General features: G+C 35.5%; 1 protein-coding gene across 1 annotated transcript; it reads right to left on the bottom strand.

The window, feature by feature from the left end:
• Positions 1-3235: 3235 nt before the first annotated feature.
• Positions 3236-18708, bottom strand: LOC132548692 (sodium- and chloride-dependent betaine transporter-like). Its single transcript, XM_060212572.1, has 17 exons — positions 18504-18708; positions 16590-16721; positions 15342-15660; positions 13702-13834; positions 12959-13093; positions 12593-12696; positions 12075-12199; positions 11681-11793; positions 10898-11029; positions 10143-10242; positions 8857-8957; positions 7952-8119; positions 7280-7351; positions 5920-5993; positions 4540-4641; positions 4128-4297; positions 3236-3471 (listed from the first exon to the last, which is right to left on the bottom strand). The coding sequence occupies exons 1-17, from the start codon at positions 18706-18708 to the stop codon at positions 3236-3238; spliced, it is 2421 nt and encodes an 806-aa protein (XP_060068555.1).
• Between the last annotated feature and the right edge of the window lie 646 nt (positions 18709-19354).

Raw genomic sequence — 19354 nt, 5'->3', positions numbered from 1 at the left:
TGCTGTATTTTGACCAACGAATCCTAATACTTATAGCAGCAGGTACAAATAACGTTTGCATAATTCTCAAATTCACTGCACTGCCTAATCATTGCTATATTAAAACAAAACTTTTTTTATAGATTTATGTAAAATAAAGATAATTATTTCACCCTAAATAGCTTATGTTTATAATTATGACATTTGTTTATTACGTACTCCGCAGTAAAGTTGTGATGGCATTGTACCATAGACACAGTTAACGGTAGTATTACTAAATGTTATTAACATTACCTTATCTATCATAACAAAGTCTCCGCCTCTGTTTTTTATCAGTCATATTATAAACTTAACTCAGTCTCTACATTTCATCCATCTTATCAAAGACATAACCTTTCCTCTACCTTTCATCCATCATATCAAAAACATAACCTTTCCTCCATCTTTCAACCATCATATTAAAGACTTAACTCAACCTCTATCTTTCATCCATCATATTAAATATTTTAACTAATCCTCAATCTTTCATCCATCATATTAAAGATTTAACTCATCCTCTGTCTTTCATCCGTCATAATAAATATTTTAACGCATCCTCTATCTTTCATCCATCATATTAAAGACTGACCTCTTTCTCTATCTTTCATCAATCATACTTAAGACTAGCTCAGTATTTACCTTTCACATATCTAACAAACATATTATACCTTATTCCAAACCATTCCTTCAAATGTAGGCTGTACTTGCGACTACGCACTGTCCTTATTTCATCCATTATATTAAAGACTTAACTCAAACTTTCTCTTTCATCCATCATATTAAAAACTTGATGCAGCGTCTATCTTTCTTCCATCAAATCTAAGACTCACCACTGTCTTTCACATATCTAGAAAACATAGTATACCTTATTCCAAACCATTCCTTCAAACATAGGCTGTAACTGGCGACTTCGCACTGACCTTTCACTTGTTAATGCCATGAAAAGGATATCGACCTCACGTTATGATAATCTTTTCAGCAAATTGATGCATGTGCTAATTTTTTGTTAATTTCTTATTTATTCTGTCAAGTATTTGCCATTAAAGCCCCAATATACGTAACATTCACCAAAGTGTAGAATCACACATAATTAATGAGATATTCTCTAAGATGTAATTAAAATTAAGTTATTCAAACAATAGTTACCATGACTTTGTGCATAAAGTATTGATATATGAGCAGTTGAAACCCGCTATTTGTAAACACACCTTCATTTTAAACACACCGCCATCGAAATTACGATTGTTGCCGAACCACGTCGGAGAGTTCATGACCTGATCTCGCGAGAGATGAGGTTACTACTTATAGAGGAAGCACATTTAGATATGTCTACGGTATGTTTTTTTGTTTGCGAAGTCTTGTCGTAGACTTGAGGTATTCCTGTGATAAACATTCCGTTTTGGGGAAATTATTAGAAGGAATAATAAGTTTAGAACAGATACGACGCACAATTATAACGTAAGAATTCAGAACTGGCCTGATGTATGATTGGAAAAAAAGGAAGCGACTGGTGAACGTCTGTACTGTGTCTGCTATGTTTACACACGCGGAATATGCGCATGCGCAATGTCATCACTACGAGCGGTAATGTATGAATTATTGTTGGTCCCACATTGTTTATTTTCCGATTTTTTCAGTTTTTATTTAAATTGAAAACAGTCAGTTTTATTTTCTTTAATTAAAGGAAAGTATTTGTTTTGTTACATATATTACGGGGAAAATACGATAAAATTGTTTTTTTATAGTGATGTTTACGTATATTGGGGCTTTAAATTATCACTATGAACATTCCTTGATATCAAAAGACAATCGTTATTATAGCTTCAATGATTTTCTATTAATTTTATATAAACTTCTATGAATGGTATTTTGTTTATGTTCGATGTTTCAACTCTTTCATTTTCGTCTTGGATCTTAGCCCTCTGTCATCAGATATTGAGCTATTAAAATCGCCATACGTCCTTGCTCTCTTGACCGTTTATGAGCCCATTTTGATAGATATTTCCCGAATTCCATAAGTATGGTCACCTTGTTCCTTAGATGTGCCTTTTTTATTTTCGTTCTGATAAGAAAATCAAAATGGCCGACAAGCGATCTTCTTTTATTTTACATTTATATATTAGTATTGCTATTTCATAAGAGGAATTTTCATATTTCATATAACTAAGAGAGGACATTGAGGACGATTGTATTTGCTACATAGGATTTTATCCTAATTAAATAAAGAAGGTAAAAGTTTTAAAGTACAAATGGAAATCAAACAATTGTGGTTGCAAAAATCCCATTGGAACCCAAGGAGAACATATGTTAATCCCTTAAAAATATACAACGTATTGCTTTACAGTAATATAAATTGCCTCTTTACATAGTGTTAGTAGACACGGCGTATCATAGTTCTACTTGCCTTGTAGTCTGGTGGCAGATACCATCAGGCGTGCATCGCGGCCCGTACAAATGAAGGCCGCCATTACTTAAAATCTTGTTTCTATCAATTTCTCAGTAACAATGAATGGTATCGAAATAATTTTGGTGTCTATCCCCATGTTTTGAGTGGTGAAGAATCAGAATAAGTGAAGGACGCATCAATCATTGTATGGTGAATAGACATATTGAAGTTTAGTACATGATAGGCCATTACTGAAAATCTTGTTTTTGTCAATATCTCAATAATTACACGTGGTATCAAAATAATTTTTGTGTTCATACCTGTGTTCTAAGGGGTTAAGCATCGGATTAGGTTATTCCAGTATTAATAATGGATAATCAACTTAAGCGTGTTTGTGAATTGTCAAAGAACATTACTTGTGTTGATGTATGTTGTCAGTCACCAAACAAGTAATAAACATTGTCGCTGTCATCAACACGTCGGATGTGCTCATTCTGGCAGTGTACTTCCCCGTGGCATAAAAACATCGGCACGGCAGGTGAGCTTAGTAGCATCCACAAATCGTTGTCGAACAGGGATTTTTCGTGGCTCAAACACACCTTATCATTGCCAGCACTTAAAATGGAGCAACACTGACGTCTGGTTATACTGTTACTTGTGTCAAGCATCGGGTACGGTCGTCACGCTCCCATCAAAACTGGACAGAATCTAATGCTTGAGGTTCTGAATCAAGAGCAGACTTCCAAATGGCACTTTGGGTGTACACATGCTTTACATTCTCTTTGAATAACTCTTGGGAAGGTGGGAATGACTTGAGCTCTGGGGCCTTTGTTACGTTTTTTCTGCCCATCCTTCTTGACCAGAACTCTCTCCCCGGGCCTCAGTCATGTTCAACGTGACCGAGACTTTGATCCCGTAGCATTCAGCCATGAATGCTTTTGCTTCTTGAGTTATGTCATCCATGTCCTCAGATAGTACACCCAATTTCTGCAGTGCTATATTATTGTTGAGAACTTTGATGACTGTGTTTTTTCCTATTCCGAAGCACTGAGCGACAGTGTCACAGCCTGAAAGGCAGTTGTGACAGCAAGTGTCCATGTTCATTTGCAGTGGCCCCAATGTCTATAGTAGTTCGTTCAGTGCTTGGTCTTTCCATTGTAAGACCACAAGTCAAGTTCAGTCTGGAGGATTGTGACTCTATCTACCGCTTATGGCATTTGTAACAGTTGTAAATGAGAGCGGCTGGTAAAGTGTGGTCCAACTTTGTGGAAAGTTTGACAGCAATGATAACAAAGTGGCACTGACACAGTCAAGGGCAATGTCCATATTGACTCTGGCATGATATTTTTTTTGATTCCGTTACATCATAGACAATCTGGTTGGCATTTTTTTACAAGTCCAATCCCAATATCATCTTCATCACTGCTCGGCACTAGCCTAAAAAAACCTAATGCTTTCCTTCGAAGCACAACAACACTAGCAACACCTGTGCCACCCAGCAGGAGAGGATCCGACCCAAAGTAATCTAACAACCTGGAGACTAAAGTTCGGCGTCTAATGCCTTCTCCGCCATTTGACTGGTATAGGTCGTATAAATCGACGGAATTCCAAACTCGCGATGATTCTGCTCCCAGTGTATTGACTGACGTTTCAAAAGCCTCATCCACCTCCTGTTAACTGCTACTAAGTGCTACATAAGCTTACGTCACTGACCGAGATGAACAGCACTTCTTGTAGCAGTCTATGTGGTATCTTCCATCGGCTGCATGCAGATCACTCAGTGCCTCAGCCAAACGTGTCTCTTCTGCGCGTCCCCAGTTGTCCTTACGAGATCTGCAGATATCTAGAAGGGTTTCCTTATCAATCTTCCTCCCCTCACCTCGGTCTGCTATCCTACAAAGAACAACCCTTCTCCACCGATCTGGATGCTTTGGATTAATGTCGAAGCATTCCTCGCCACAGAAAAGGCAATGCTGCATGCAGGTGATGTCTTTTTGGAACATTTTGATGAGATGAGCTTATTCAAGTGCCTGTTGATGTGCGTTTTGGATGTACATGTAAATACACAGTATCTATGACTAAGGTCCTCTAAATGTTTGCGGAAATTATCATGGAGAAAATCACATCTCCGTTACCTTGATTCAATGATAGTCTGTATCCTATCAATGCTTGCTACGCTAAGGTCCTTCTTGCTTCCATCTTCAGCACAGAAGAAGCAACACTCTTCAATTTCTAAACTGTACATTGAAGATATATTGTTGTTTCTATTCTGATTATTATTTGCTGATCAATTACTGAAGGTGACAAAAAGAACTCAGGTTATCTAACAAATCTATCTATACGATGTCCGAGTTCCACATACCATCTGAATGACCTGTTTCTCCACCTTCAGTTAATGTAGCTAGGATGACCCTGTCAGCTTGGGTGACTGTACAAAATGTCGTGGTCCAACGTCCATCCGAATAACGGTGCTGCAATTCGTCTACTCTTTCACCTTCATATAGGTTTTTCAGTTCTGTAGACCTTGTCAGATTTGGTAACTCTGTAGACGTTGACACGGTTTAACGTCTCCGAAGAACGACGGTACTGCGGTTCGTCTGTTCCTTCCCTTTCATATAAATTTAGGCGATTAACTGCTTAATTATCAGAAAAGTTTCTACTTTACATGGCCGTTACTGCTGATATTACCAATGATGGACGTCCTCGTTTGAACATTTCGCAGATAACAGTTGCATGGTGTTTAATGGAATCGCCTAATCTGATTCTGTGGCCCTTAAAACATGGCGTAAAACGTCCCTTTTTTCTCTTGATACCGTGTGGTCCTTACTGAAATTTCTCCATCCGATTCGTTGCCTCTTATAGCATGGGGGTAGACACCTAAATCGTTTTGACACCATTAATAGTTACTGAGATATTGATGAAAACAAGATTTTCAATTGATACAGTAATTGATATGAATTATCGTTATTGACGCATTATGCTGTTTCAAATTTTGTCTTTAGTAACACACATAATGATTCTGGTTACGACCTGAAGTAAAAGTCCAAATACTGAGAAAGTTGTCTTACTTCCCAGATCATATTGTGTAATTACTGATTTCATTGTACATTAGTATAATGTCCGAGGTTTTTAGAAAGTGTATACTACTACAACCTTTTTTCGTGGATTTTGTATGTCAAAAATTGGGTAATATATTTTTTTAATCTTTAGCCTAAAGCATGATATTTTTTCTCTGGTTGGCATTATGTACCTCCTATAAATTAAGTTGTGTTTTGATCAGAGGGCATGAGTGTATTGAAGGGAGTGGAGAAGGTCGTGTTTATTATGAACATTAGGAAACACTATTGAAGGCAGTATGAACATATATAGGAAACTGTATGCAATGCTTGGACATAATAAACAATTGCTTGTAGGGACAGGTTATGCTCCCTGATAGGAAAAAAATAAGTATGAAAAATAAAAAAGACAAATAAGTAATAACTTATGCAAAAAAAGTGATGTTTCTTGTGCAATACACTTTGCCATGTGGAGATTTATCTACCTGATGAAGGTTCATGTTGATACCTCTTACAGGTTTAGTGTAATACTCCTGACAAAAAATAAGTACAAAAAATAACAAAGGTCAATCATTCCTCACTTATGAAAAAAGCGATGGTTTTCGTACACTGCACTTCTCCTTGTTGAGATGCATCTATCTATGAATTTTTACGTTGATAACTCTTATAGTTTTTGTGTCATGTTCCGGACAACATTTTGACGGACAGACAAACGAAGGGACGGGCGGACGGACAAAGCGGCGACTATATGCTCTCCCATGGTTTTTATCAAAGTATTAAATTGTATTGTACTTACAATTTGATCTTATAGATTTCTACCTTCGCCTTTGAGGTTTGTAAAAATTTGGAGAAATAGAGGACTTTAGGGCATACACTACGTAATCAGTAAATCATCATCCAAAGACTGCTGTCATTGACATCATTGTTTTTTAAATAATCTCAATTTTCAATTAATCATAGATATTTACTTATATTATTATGTTGTTTCATGAATGATGCAAAAAATTTTGCAAAAAATCCCCCACACCTATAACAATAGCTTACTTATATTCTATGATCTAAATTATCATATCTGTTCTTTTGTCTGTCGCAGTCTTTTCTCTACATGGGTATATTTATCGTAATACCTATATTATGACGAAAAACTCGTTTTCAATATGTCATCATTTTTATCGTTGTGCTAGGTAACACTATAACAATTTATAATGACGAAGATTAATATCATAAAACAATTATGATCCCCATGACACAGTCAGTTAGAGCGTTGGCCTGTGAAGCATTAGGTAAGAACCTAATTTGCATGTTTAGACACGCCCCGTAACTGTGCTGATTTGTGTTTCTTTGACAACAGGACTGTGCTGCCGTGTATTGATATACATAAGATACATTTCCCCAATTGTTTCAAATGTATATTGTTCATTAAAGTTGCCACCAATAAAAAGAGACCTTGAAATGACCATGGCTGTTCACTATGCAATAAACATGACAAGCAAAGAAGCAATAACATAACATATCTATATTGATATATTGTTTTTAATTCAGCGACTAAATAAACGTATATGCAATACCGTTTCTCGCTGGTACTTTATTGACACTATATATATATATATATATAAACATAACATAATGATACCTAAATACCGGACTGTAAATGATATTTGAGGGGCAGTATCAGTAGAGCGAGAGAATTCGTATAAGCAGTATAAAAATCTCTATTGTCTATTATATTTTATACAGTTCATACATCCCCAGTGCACAAAGGTGGTCCAAATATGTTTGTTTTAAAATCTTCCCAAAATCTGCCTGTGTATTCATATACCTCGTAGGTCAATTGAGCAACAGTATCATTTGGTATCCATTGGTTATTTGGTCTTAACGTATTGGTCAATCTCTGAAACAAAAATAGGTCAAAGATGAGAATACTTATTTGTAAATCTGACTCTCAGTGGTTTTATGAATGTTTTAAGTTTCGATGAAAACATTCTAGAATATACAGCATTTTAATGAATATGTTTTCCAGGGAATATCTCAGAGTTTTTTTTTCTGTTGGATAGAAACTACTTGAAACAATTTAAGTTTTGTCTGAAAGCAGTGAATTACATTTCAGTACAGAACTGGATACAATACATATAAGAATACACACATATAAAACTGCGTCAATTAACTATCTCGATTGTCTTGGACCCGTCAGTAATGTTAAGGAACAAGATATTCACAGCTAGGAGACGACTTAGGAAAATCATAATGGAACTTAATATAAACACTTTTCAGACAACCCTGAAGCACAACGTTCTTAAATTGACCACTCATTGCGATACAGAAATAATTGTATGGTCTTTGTTAAATTGTAACGCTGCCGTAAAATCATACAAAAACAAAAAAATACAGAGTTGAATTCAGCAAGATTAATAAACTTGACAAACGTCTAACTGAAGTTATCAGTCAAGTTATCAATTATCATAATTTTACTTCAAGCAACTGTAATGCATACCGTTCTTATGGGACCTTCAGCCCGTAGAATACCTTTCAGGGCTATCACAGGGATTGGCATCACGGCAAGTAGTGCTATAAAAACTCCTAAAACCTGCGTATAGCTTGGGAAGATGTACTCACTATATCGCGGGATTTCCAATGATAATAGACTTGCAAGAAACGCAATCTGTTAAAAAATTGATAACATTTATTAATCAATATAATTATACATGTTACAATTTTGACATACGAACCAATGATAATGATACCTGCCTTTTACATTGTTGACAATTGTGTTAACACTCTCAGCATACAAACATGTGTAAAACGAGTGTAGCGAAACACGGACAGCCAATACAACAAAGGTAGCACAAATGTACACAAAATCGTAATTGAAACTCAAATGTGGTGAAACTAGGACAGAATTTGAACAAAGGTAATATTTACAGTAGACTACTGACAAAATACAAGAACAATAAGACCAGATGTTCTGCAAGGTTAAACATCTTTTGTTTCATCGCCAATAGCCGCCATATAAATCTTTGTCAATTTAAATAAGAGTAATGTCATGTTCCCAAATGAGAACAAGGTTAACAACATTTGAACCATCATTCACACAAACTAGCACCAAACGTGTCCATGAACTGTTCAACATTTTTAAATTGAACGCTCATGTCTTCTTATTACTAATACTGATTCACTTTTATAATATAGACACCAGGATAATACCGGCATGTAAAAGAGACGAGAAGAATAAAATGTATTGATATCGTATATTGCCCACAGAAGAAAAGTTTGTTGTTTGATATATTCAGGTCCGGTGAAATGATTATGATATTCCCTTGTAAGAAGGAATATTACTTTACATGCGCTAGGAATAAAATTATGCATCGACGGGCTACCTGAATCTTTGAATGTACTTACAAAGGTGGCTAGGGGTGTAACTATGCACCATGATATACGTATGGCAGATGGAACTCTTCTACCAGTCATTACTTCCACGTCTCTGCTGAATCGTTCTGCACCTACATATTTAAAAAATTATCAAAAACAAGTGTCTTAAAAGGTTTCTTTTAATTACATTCATATACACTTAACTACACACGTTGGACTCTATAAATACACAATTTTTCGTTCGATTTTGGTAAATAGATCATGGAAGCAAATATACACTAGGAATAAAACACCCATGATAGGGGGGCACGGTCATTGATATTTGTTCAAGTCTATATAAATATATTCGTTATGAGAGTTATCATGGACAAACAAAAATATTTCAGGTCAGAAATTTCCTCTGTAGGCGTGTTATTTGTTGAAAGTTTGTGATCATCATAACTTGTAAATTATTAAAAATTCTAAGCTGACAGGAAAATTTTAAAAAGACATTGAAGAAAGTAAGTTTTCTGTATATAATAGTCAATTATGTCATTTACGTATTTTTTTTTCTAAAGTTACTGATCCCGAGTAATTCTTATATCATCAGTGTGAATTGGAATTCGATTTCAAACAGATCGCGTCAGGGGATGTGGTGTATATTCACTAACTCTTCGAATGAGAAGACCTCTACATGATATTTCGCATTAGTACGTTTTGGATGTCTTCTGATGTTTAAAATGCAACCAGTTATATTGAAATAAATGAAAGATTCAGACAACGCTCGTGTTACAATCCAATAATCACAAGAACATTACTTGGAGTTTTCCGTCATATATTGACAGCAATAGTAAAAATCAGTTATGTAAAGACTTCAAATTAACGTTATGACGGATATTTCCGAGCAATTTCCGGTCGGCGTTTCTTACCTGATAACAATGGAAAAGATTATTTCGTTCACTTATAATGTAAGTAGGTTATCGTATTAGAGAAAGTATTTTATCCTGATATAAAAGTATCTGTCTTCAACATACGTTTGGGCTTTGTACCGCGTATTTGTAACATTGATTACGGTATCCAACAACGTTCCTTTTAAGGACAGCATCAGCTAAGATGTTACGGTATCTATTGAGGATGCGAAAAGGCACAGGGTCATTTTATAGTGTGAAATCCCTTATCTGGTAACATTATACCACGTCGCATTATACTGACAACGAATCAGTTATATGCCCACATTGCAAAAGATAAAATAATAACTACCTAAACCATTAACTTGAATCATCAAACTTACTCATGAATGAAGAAAATACTGCGAATTATGTGATATCGTTTCGTACCGTATATCCATCCAACTACAATGCATTCAAAACAAGATGTCAGGAAGATGCAGTAAGCACTGGAATACCAATCAACCAATGTAAACACAAAAACTCCTCCCTGAAATATAGAAATATTGCATCGAACTGTTGTTGGGTTATTCTACGCCACATTATAGATAAGTCATTTAAAGATGGTATCTGTAGAATGAGGTCGACTAAATATATAATGAGCTATTCTATTGAAGAGACAACCTTTCTTTATAAAGGGCCATATTCAGTTGAGCACATCACCTTAATAAATTCTGTTGAAGACGTCAACTGAATATGAGATAATCTTTAGGACTATATATGTTGGCAAACTGGCATGTTCTTCCGCCAGAAATGGCCAGTTCTGCTTCCTTCTGGAATCTCTTTTGATTCATATAGTACATTTACTTTAACGAAATTTGGTCTGGGTAAAAGGGCATAAAAGCCAATAATACTCATCGTTCGAGAGGATTTTAAAAACTGAGGCAAAACAAAAATCACAGACATAAATAGGACGTATTGTATATCGGAATGCTAAGTATGTAAAAGATGTTCAACACTAAGGCCAAACAAAATATTTGGAAAATAAATACTCTTGGAAGTAGTGTATGTACTGAATGTAAAAGATGTTCAACACAAAGGCCAAGCAAAAGAGCAGGAATATAAATACAAGTAGTGTATGAAGTGATGCCCCGAACGTCAAACTTTTCATCAATTCGATTCGTTTATGAAGAAAACAAACTCACCGGTGTAGCAAAAATCAGACTTAAAAGGAAAACGACACAGAATACAATCAGAAGCGAAAGGTTTTTTCTTTTCCCAAACGAGCCTGGGTACATATCCCGCAATCCTCCAATGATGGTTTCCACTTGTCCAAACTGAAGCAAAAAGACAAAGAAAAAAAATTAATAGTGAAATTCTGATTTAGAGAGCTATTATGCCATACAAATCTACATATAACTTCGGTCATTTTTCGGTCATGTTGGATATTTCATTCAAACGATGTTCAATGGACCATTAACGTTCGCATGCAATCGTTCTAATTTATGTTTACCTCATGTTTCTCCTAGGTAAAATTCATTAATATAAAACTTTACATCATTTTTTATTAATTATTAAGCTGAATTACTGAACACGTAAAAATCCTTGCAGGGTTCTTTAAATTCAGTTTAAGACGTATTTTCGATGTGATTTCTTATGAAATTAAGACAACGATGGACCATACCAAGGGAACACATTACACAAGGATCCTTGGTAATTAAATCACATGTATCCATCATTAAACTTTAATACGGGTAAATTATAAGATTAAATAATTTTGCAGCATTTCACTATGCCTACCTCTCTCGATATTATTATTATCACAGAAATAAAATAATGTGACAGGCAGATGTCACACAGTGCCATAACGAAACATCAAATTGGACAAAAATGGAAAAAAAAAAACTGTACTGCATACCAAGTTATATTACCGATATAATCAATGAAATAGATCTGACACGATACAATAAAATTGATATGCTCTTTACCTGGCTATCCAAACCTACAGCGAAGAGCATCACGAAGAAAAGGATGGACCAAAGGTGAGGTAAAGGCATTCTGGATAAAGCCTCAGGATAGACCTGAAAAACTAGACCAGGCCCTGCAAAATACACCAAGTTGCTATAGGTTGGATTTTCGTCGTGGATATTTGAGGGTGTTAAAGGAGAAATCTGTTCGATTGTATTTTTGTACTCATTTTTGTTTTCAACCTTAAACTGCACATTTCTGAGATGATTAAAATAATATATTTATTTCGATTTCAGTTTCAGTATTGAATTAGGATATATAAGTTGTTCAATGACATAATTTTCTGGTTTGCGGTTAAAGTAACAGTCTATGTAGAAATACATGAAAATAAGTCTTGACATGTGGTACGGTTACCTCCTTCTGCAACGTCCTCAACCGATAATCCGGATTCATGAGCAAGAAATCCGAGAATACTGAACACAACAAAGCCACAATAAAAGTTGCTGAAACAATCCACCGCGGTGCATAAGGCCGCATCACTGTAATAAAACCAAACCATACTCCATTGTCCGTAATTATAAAACCTTTATTATGCTCAAGTATGAATTTTGTGCTCAAGCCTTATGTCTTGTTTAAGTTAAAAATAAATAAGTAATGCTTATTTTGTCGAAGATTTAAAAACAATTTTGAAAGGACTTCAAGTCAAGCTAATTAAAGGTTTAAAATTGACATTAGCATTATTTTATATTATTTAGGTAAATTGTAAAAAAAAGTTTGCTTGAGCACAAAATCTATGCTTGAGCATGAGAATGGTTTCATGAATACGGACCCAGTTCTTACTGTAAATGATTTGTATTAAGAACTGGGTTATCGTCAATTCAATCACGTAGGGACAATAATTAATCTCCGGATATATTCAGTATATAACTTACCCTAAACACCTGTTGTGAAACTTGTTATAGCTAGCCATGGTAATCACCCCACCATAGGCTGGTCCTAATGAATAAAACACTTGCAGCGCCGCCTCAAACCATACCTAAACAATGTGATATCAGTTGCCACTGATTATGCATGTTATGAACCTTTGTATTCCGTAATACAGGATTTTTCCCAACACAACAAAAGTGTAATCTATATTAATATGAAATTATCCGTCGCAATATCGTGAATCTCATATATGGAAAAATATTATCTCTCGACTGAAATATATTTGTGCTGTTTCTACAATTAAGTATATTCGGATGTTCATGAGTCGGCGAACGACATTATGTATTAAAACTAGTAAATACAAATGTTACCTTTGTAGTTAAAAGTCGGGAGAAGTCCGGTTTTATATAATATAAAACTCCCGTTAGTGATCCTTCCAGCGTCAGACTCCGAATCAGGATGACGGTTAGGAGGACATAGGGTAGTAAGGATGTGACGTACGCCACCTGTTTTAACACAATCACGGATGATAATATGGATTAAATACCGGTGTTTATTAATTCTTAATTCGGCCTTCATTAAGATAATTCGGCTAAGTGTATATAGGTATAATGGTTTGAAGACTGACATTTAGATTGTTCTCAGAAAAGGTTAGGTCTTTTGAAGTGAAGAAGATGGCGTCAGGTAAGTGGCGAAGTTTTATTCACATTGAGTTTTCATAAACTGTGATTAAATGTATGGAACTTCAGAACTTTGGAGGAGGTGGATTTGGATCTATTTTGGAGGGTGTTATTTACGAGATATTCCGCTGTATTCGTGCATAAGATAAAATGTCTTGAACACAACATCAATAGATAATTCTAGTGTCCATTTGATTACTTTCATGAAAAATGCTTTTTTATAGTGGCCTTTGCTGAAACTATGAAAATTTGAACTATCGATAATGTTCCATTCTGTTTTACAGACGCTATAATGTTACATGAAACTGTGCTATTCCTAGATTTTGTATATATACTTTGATGTAAACAAGATACTTGTCTTTTTATGTTTGTGTGTTCATTCGTAGTAGATTTTAACAAATGTTGTTGCGCACTAAAGTTAATGGTACACTTACCTTACCAACTGACCTCACTCCCTTGACAACACACAGGAAGGTCACAAATGTCGCGAGGAACAAAGCAAGGACGAGATGCCATTGTGGTGTACCGATAACATCAATGCCAGATGATATACCGAGAATTTGGTATCTATTGATGAAAATATATCAGATATTGTAAAATGATATACACTGTAAATGATATTGTGAAGCCTATGATATACACTGTGAATGATATTGTGAAGTCTATAAATGTTAACATGTTCTAAAGTTGACGAGAGCTCTCCTGACCTGTTTTGCTAATCTACAACTGATAAGTGAAGAACTCGTCGCGAAAACTAAACAAAACTTAATATAGGTAAAGAACGTAGCAATATTTTAAAACACAATATGTTATACGGTTTGAATAAAAACCTCTCTAACCACGAGTATGTCATTGCTATATTATCATATGTGTCGTCTTCGCAGCAATTCGTCATGGACCGATGTAAAAATTGCGATACTTTTTAAAAGATTTTACTGAAAGATGTTATTCATATGTGTGTATTTTCGTGCTTGTTGTAGGAAATACACTCTTCTAATAGAATTTACATCCCACGGTTGCCGTTACCTGCATGCTACATTCTAATTCATTTGTGCACGGTTTAGAGTATGCACATGTACAGTACTTGAAGATTGTACAAAAGACAAATTAGAATTAAATACTCTAGAACCAAATAATGTTGTTTACTGCATCAAACAGCTTTCTTAGTTCATGACTAAACATTAATGTTAACAACCTACACTATTTGTAATAAACCCAGTACGTTTGGGATTTTTTTTTTTTTTTTTTGCGGGGGTTAGTGGGCGTTTGGAGAGGTGGGGTCAAAAACCAATTGGGAGGTTATCATCTTATTATTTTTACAAATTTCGATTGTCCTTGGTCGCTTAGAATTAGCATCATGATTTAGATATTTAGTATCACTGACGTGTCAAAAAAGTTGTAAAATGCAGTCTAATTCACTACTCGGCTCACCGCATCTAATTTTAAATTTGTATGGAAATTCACTGTTGTATATCTTTATAACATCATTATCACATGCAGATGTTTATGCTGAAAGACTGCCTCATTAATTTTAGCTTGACAGATTTTTATCTACTTTGATCTTTATTTTAATGATACTTAGTTTGTAATTGAATACTGTCTACTCCATAAAAATATTATATTAAACAGAAGAAAAAAGACAGATACGCCTCTAAATTTCTCAACATTCTTCCTGGTTTAGCTTTTATATTGAGTGTCTGTCGAAGCAAGGAAATTTTACGAGTTTCGTCCCTATCCTGAGGTGATCTCGTGTTAACTTTGCGCTTGCTATTTTCATTTTTTTTAATTCAGATGTGTTATAACGACATCTTCTCCCGTTTCATGAACATATAAACGTAAAACGTATTCCTTTTCTTCTTTGTGGTTTCGTAAGTAATATCATTAATGATGTCATCGATGAAAATAAGAAATAAAAATGCTGTAAACATGATGACACTGTTTACTAATACGATTCCAGCAAATTTGTATGTTATTATTATTCAATTTTCGTTGTTTTCACCAAACCCCACGTTAATCCATTTCATGGTCATAGATGTTGCAAGAACTTTGTTTCCAAACAACAGATCAGCATTACCTCCAAAATTCTGTTGCTGCGGTTGGATAGAAGTCCGTGTTTACATCCTGAGAAGACGATGCATTGATACTGATGGGCTCCGATACTACATATGATGTATTCAGGAATTCGCTTCTATTCGGGGTTTTGAAACCTGACGAATTTGTCGGGTTCGCTGAACGAAGAACGACACAGCTATCGGAGTTCCACGCATTATCACATGAAGCCCAGGGTAACGTCGGATAGAAAGAGTAGAACAGGTAACAGAGAATCCAAGCCACTACTAGACCATAGTACAAGGTTATTATGAACGAAATCGTTACCATACAAAACCCTAAACCTGCAAAAAAAAAAAAAAAACACAAGCAGATAATTAGAAACGTATACAAGTTTGCAAAACAGTATTCGTTATATGAACCATTGTCATGAATAAGCGCAGTCGAGTGGTTCAAATCAGGCAATCTGACATTGAACAGTCTTTGCGACCGGTTTTTATAGCTCTTCGATAGATTCAGCCTCGTATGAAATCAAAAGCAAGTCAGCCAACAAAGGGGCACAGATAGTTCTCATAGGTATGGCAATAGTCTGTTGGAAGATCATACCACCCAACTCGACGAAGACATCGTTCGCGAGAAACTCAGTCACCTTTTTATGATTTCGTCCTCCAGACCCCAATGCTTTTGATATCTGGTTGGTCACGAAATATTACCCCATTCACCTTCGTGATTATGCAGAGTCATGTGAAAATCTATTTGTAAAGCAGTATGGACGTAACATGATATTTTGTGTAATAGGATAGAAGTTTTTACGAGGTGTCAGCTTTTACTATTAACTCTGTAATGATATCTAGTCAGAGCGATGCTGGGGCCCGTTCTATTACGTAACCAAAAACATTTTATCTGGTGAAGGTGACCGTGTAGTTATCAAAACATCACTTCTCTTATCTTCTACTTGTTGTGTTATAAGAACTTCTATTCTGTCCAGTCGTTATAGATTTATGTATTAGCTGATATTTAGCTATTACTGCAGTTCAACATTAATGTACTATCAATACCTTCCATGTATTACATACTTTATTAGTTGTTAAATATGGAAGCACTGACAGGAAACCGAATCATCCGAGCACTTTGTGATCTATTTGGAAACATTAGACATACACAATGGTAGGTCGATATTTTGCATATATCCCGATCTGCAACGACAAAAATTCTACATATGGTTGAAAACAGGACCGATACGATTACAATCTATGTATGATTTCTAACTCACCTTGAAATAGAGGACAAATGCACCACAGTACCAATGGACTTTTCCCGGAAAACTGTCCAAGACTTAATTCCATGAAATAAAGTGGAAATCCACAGATGAACATAAAAATGAAAAACGGAATCAGGAAAGCACCTAGGAAAACAAAGAGAAGAAAACAATTAATAAACGTGAGAAACCGTGCTATAGAATAGTTGTTCTTATAACACAACCAGAAGTAAAACTGTTAAAAGGCCTGAGAAACCGTGCTATAGAATAGTTGTTCTTATAACACAACCAGAAGTAAAAATGTTAAAAGGCCTGAGAAACCGTGCTATAGAATAGTTGTTCTTATAACACAACCAGAAGTAAAAATGTTAAAAGGCATGAGAAACCGTGCTATAGAATAGTTGTTCTTATCACACAACCAGAAGTAAAAATGTTAAAAGGCCTGAGAAACCGTGCTATAGAATAGTTGTTCTTATAACACAACCAGAAGTAAAAATGTTAAAAGGCATGAGAAACCGTGCTATAGAATAGTTGTTCTTATCACACAACCAGAAGTAAAAATGTTAAAAGGCATGAGAAACCGTGCTATAGAATAGTTGTTCTTATCACACAACCAGAAGTAAAAATGTTAAAAGGCCTGAGAAACCGTGCTATAGAATAGTTGTTCTTATAACACAACCAGAAGTAAAAATGTTAAAAGGCATGAGAAACCGTGCTATAGAATAGTTGTTCTTATAACACAACCAGAAGTAAAATTGTTAAAAGGCATGAGAAACCGTGCTATAGAATAGTTGTTCTTATCACACAACCAGAAGTAAAAATGTTAAAAGGCATGAGAAACCGTGCTATAGAATAGCTGTTCTTATAACACAACCAGAAGTAGAAATGTTAAAAGGCATGAGAAACCGTGCTATAGAATAAATGTTAAGTAAAATCTGAATGTGACGTTTCGATGACTACACGGTCACCTGCACAAGACAAATGAACAATGTTATGGGTACTGGCCGTGTGCCGACGTACGCATTCGACCTTTTTGTATATACTATAATCCTATGTACACCAAGGTCAAAAATTGTGTGACGAGATGTAAACAGGTTATAGAGAGAAATATATATGTGTAGATATATACATATATCGCATCATCAACCTAAAGGAAATGCCACAAGTTGTGTACTTGGATTGGAAGGAAACATTGGAACATACGTATATCCATTCCAGAAAGCTTGTTTAACTCATAGTACAACCGACTACATGTTACATGTCATTGATGTTAACACGATGACCACTTAAATAGGACATTTTGTAGAGTCATTACTATGTAATGTCGTGAAGCAGGTACAGACACCAGAAACCAATTAACCATGAAAATGTTTACATACAAAATTGTATATCGTGACCAAATGGACTGTCATACAGGTGTCCAAAGCTCCACGCATGACCCTCAAGGATGACACAAGAGCGACCTCATCATCCACGATTGTTGTCATCATGTCACTCTAGCTAGTTCGAGACCACGAACATAATATACCAACCTAACGAATCTTCTGAAAGAACTTTTGGTCTTTAATATTACGTATTTAAAGGCACTGAGATCGTAGAAAGACTGCCTCGATTGGGCAATGGGACCATTTAACAGTGTCTTCATATTGTGATATTTGGACCAAGTCACAGTCCCGCGACACTTCATCATATTACATTTAATTGACAACAGGCTAACCAGTAGTCCTGATCTAAACATGAAGTAAAACCTCTATAATATCTTCAATCAGTCTCCAAACACTTAATACAAATACCAAAATTGAGTTTACTACTTTAAAATGTGTCTACAATGAATACGTTGCAAGCATTGCTATATATTTCATCTATATTTCTCTTGGCTCATTACATTAATACATATTAGCAGACTGGCATATTTCAGAATCCACTTACCTCCTCCATTCCTCATACAGAGGTAAGGAAACCGCCATACCACGCCTAACCCCACAGAGAAACCGATTAGAGCCAGCAGATATTCCACCTTTCGTGCCCATACATCACGGGAGACGTCACTTCTGTTTTCAAGGTAATCATCACCTTCACGTTGAGAATTGAGAGCTTTTTTCTCAATTTTGTCGATTTCTATATGCTCATCCATTGCATCTGTGATAATCAATTACAATAATTTGTCACTGGCAATTAAAGTACAACCACAACGAAACGTTTACAAATTATGTCAGTTTTTTTCATAACCGTGAAGCAAGCTATATCAACATACACATGTTATTTAAAAAAAAAAGTTTTTTAATGATACTGGGTTTGAGGCAAAGTATATTATGTTTATGCCGGATCATCGGTGTGAGTCATCACTGCGGTCCTATAATCGTTCCATTTCCACACACCAAAAGAAGAACATTAGCGACACACTATCTGCCATGATAGAAACTAAAAGCCCTGCTCCCTCGGCCACTGTCTCACGTCCGATAGAAATGGTAGCCCTGTCATCCTGTCAAGCTGTCGAGTCACCGCCCACCTCTGAGAAGATACAGCCGAAAAATCGCACCGTAGCACTCACCTCAAACAATGTAAACACAAAAAATGTAATGTCAGCACCAGGTTTCTTCACCAATTCTTCGTTTGAACACTGTGTTTTTAACCGTCGCTGGTAAACACGTGGAAGGATGAGACCTGGGCTACCTCTGTTGTAACACTACACAATCGCTGAGTGCACTCATCCGCGATTTTGACAAAATTATAAGATTGTAATATTACCTTTTGCAGATGACAATTGAATTAAACATTGA

This window comes from Ylistrum balloti, unplaced genomic scaffold (assembly GCF_031769215.1).
Source record: "Ylistrum balloti isolate Yb309-2 unplaced genomic scaffold, AGI_CSIRO_Ybal_v1 Utg370024, whole genome shotgun sequence".
NCBI lineage: Eukaryota > Metazoa > Mollusca > Bivalvia > Pectinida > Pectinidae > Ylistrum > Ylistrum balloti.
This window is presented reverse-complemented; position numbering and strand designations above follow the sequence as displayed.

Coding starts and splice junctions, on each gene's coding strand:
- LOC132548692 (XM_060212572.1), bottom strand. CDS start 18,708: ATGGATGAGCATATAGAAATCGACAAAATTGAGAAAAAAGCTCTCAAT. Junction 7,352..7,951: donor CTGAAGGTCCCATAAGAACG/GTATGCATTACA, acceptor TTTTTGTTTCAG/AGATTGACCAATACGTTAAG. Junction 4,298..4,539: donor CAGACTATCATTGAATCAAG/GTAACGGAGATG, acceptor TGTTCTTTGTAG/GATAGCAGACCGAGGTGAGG.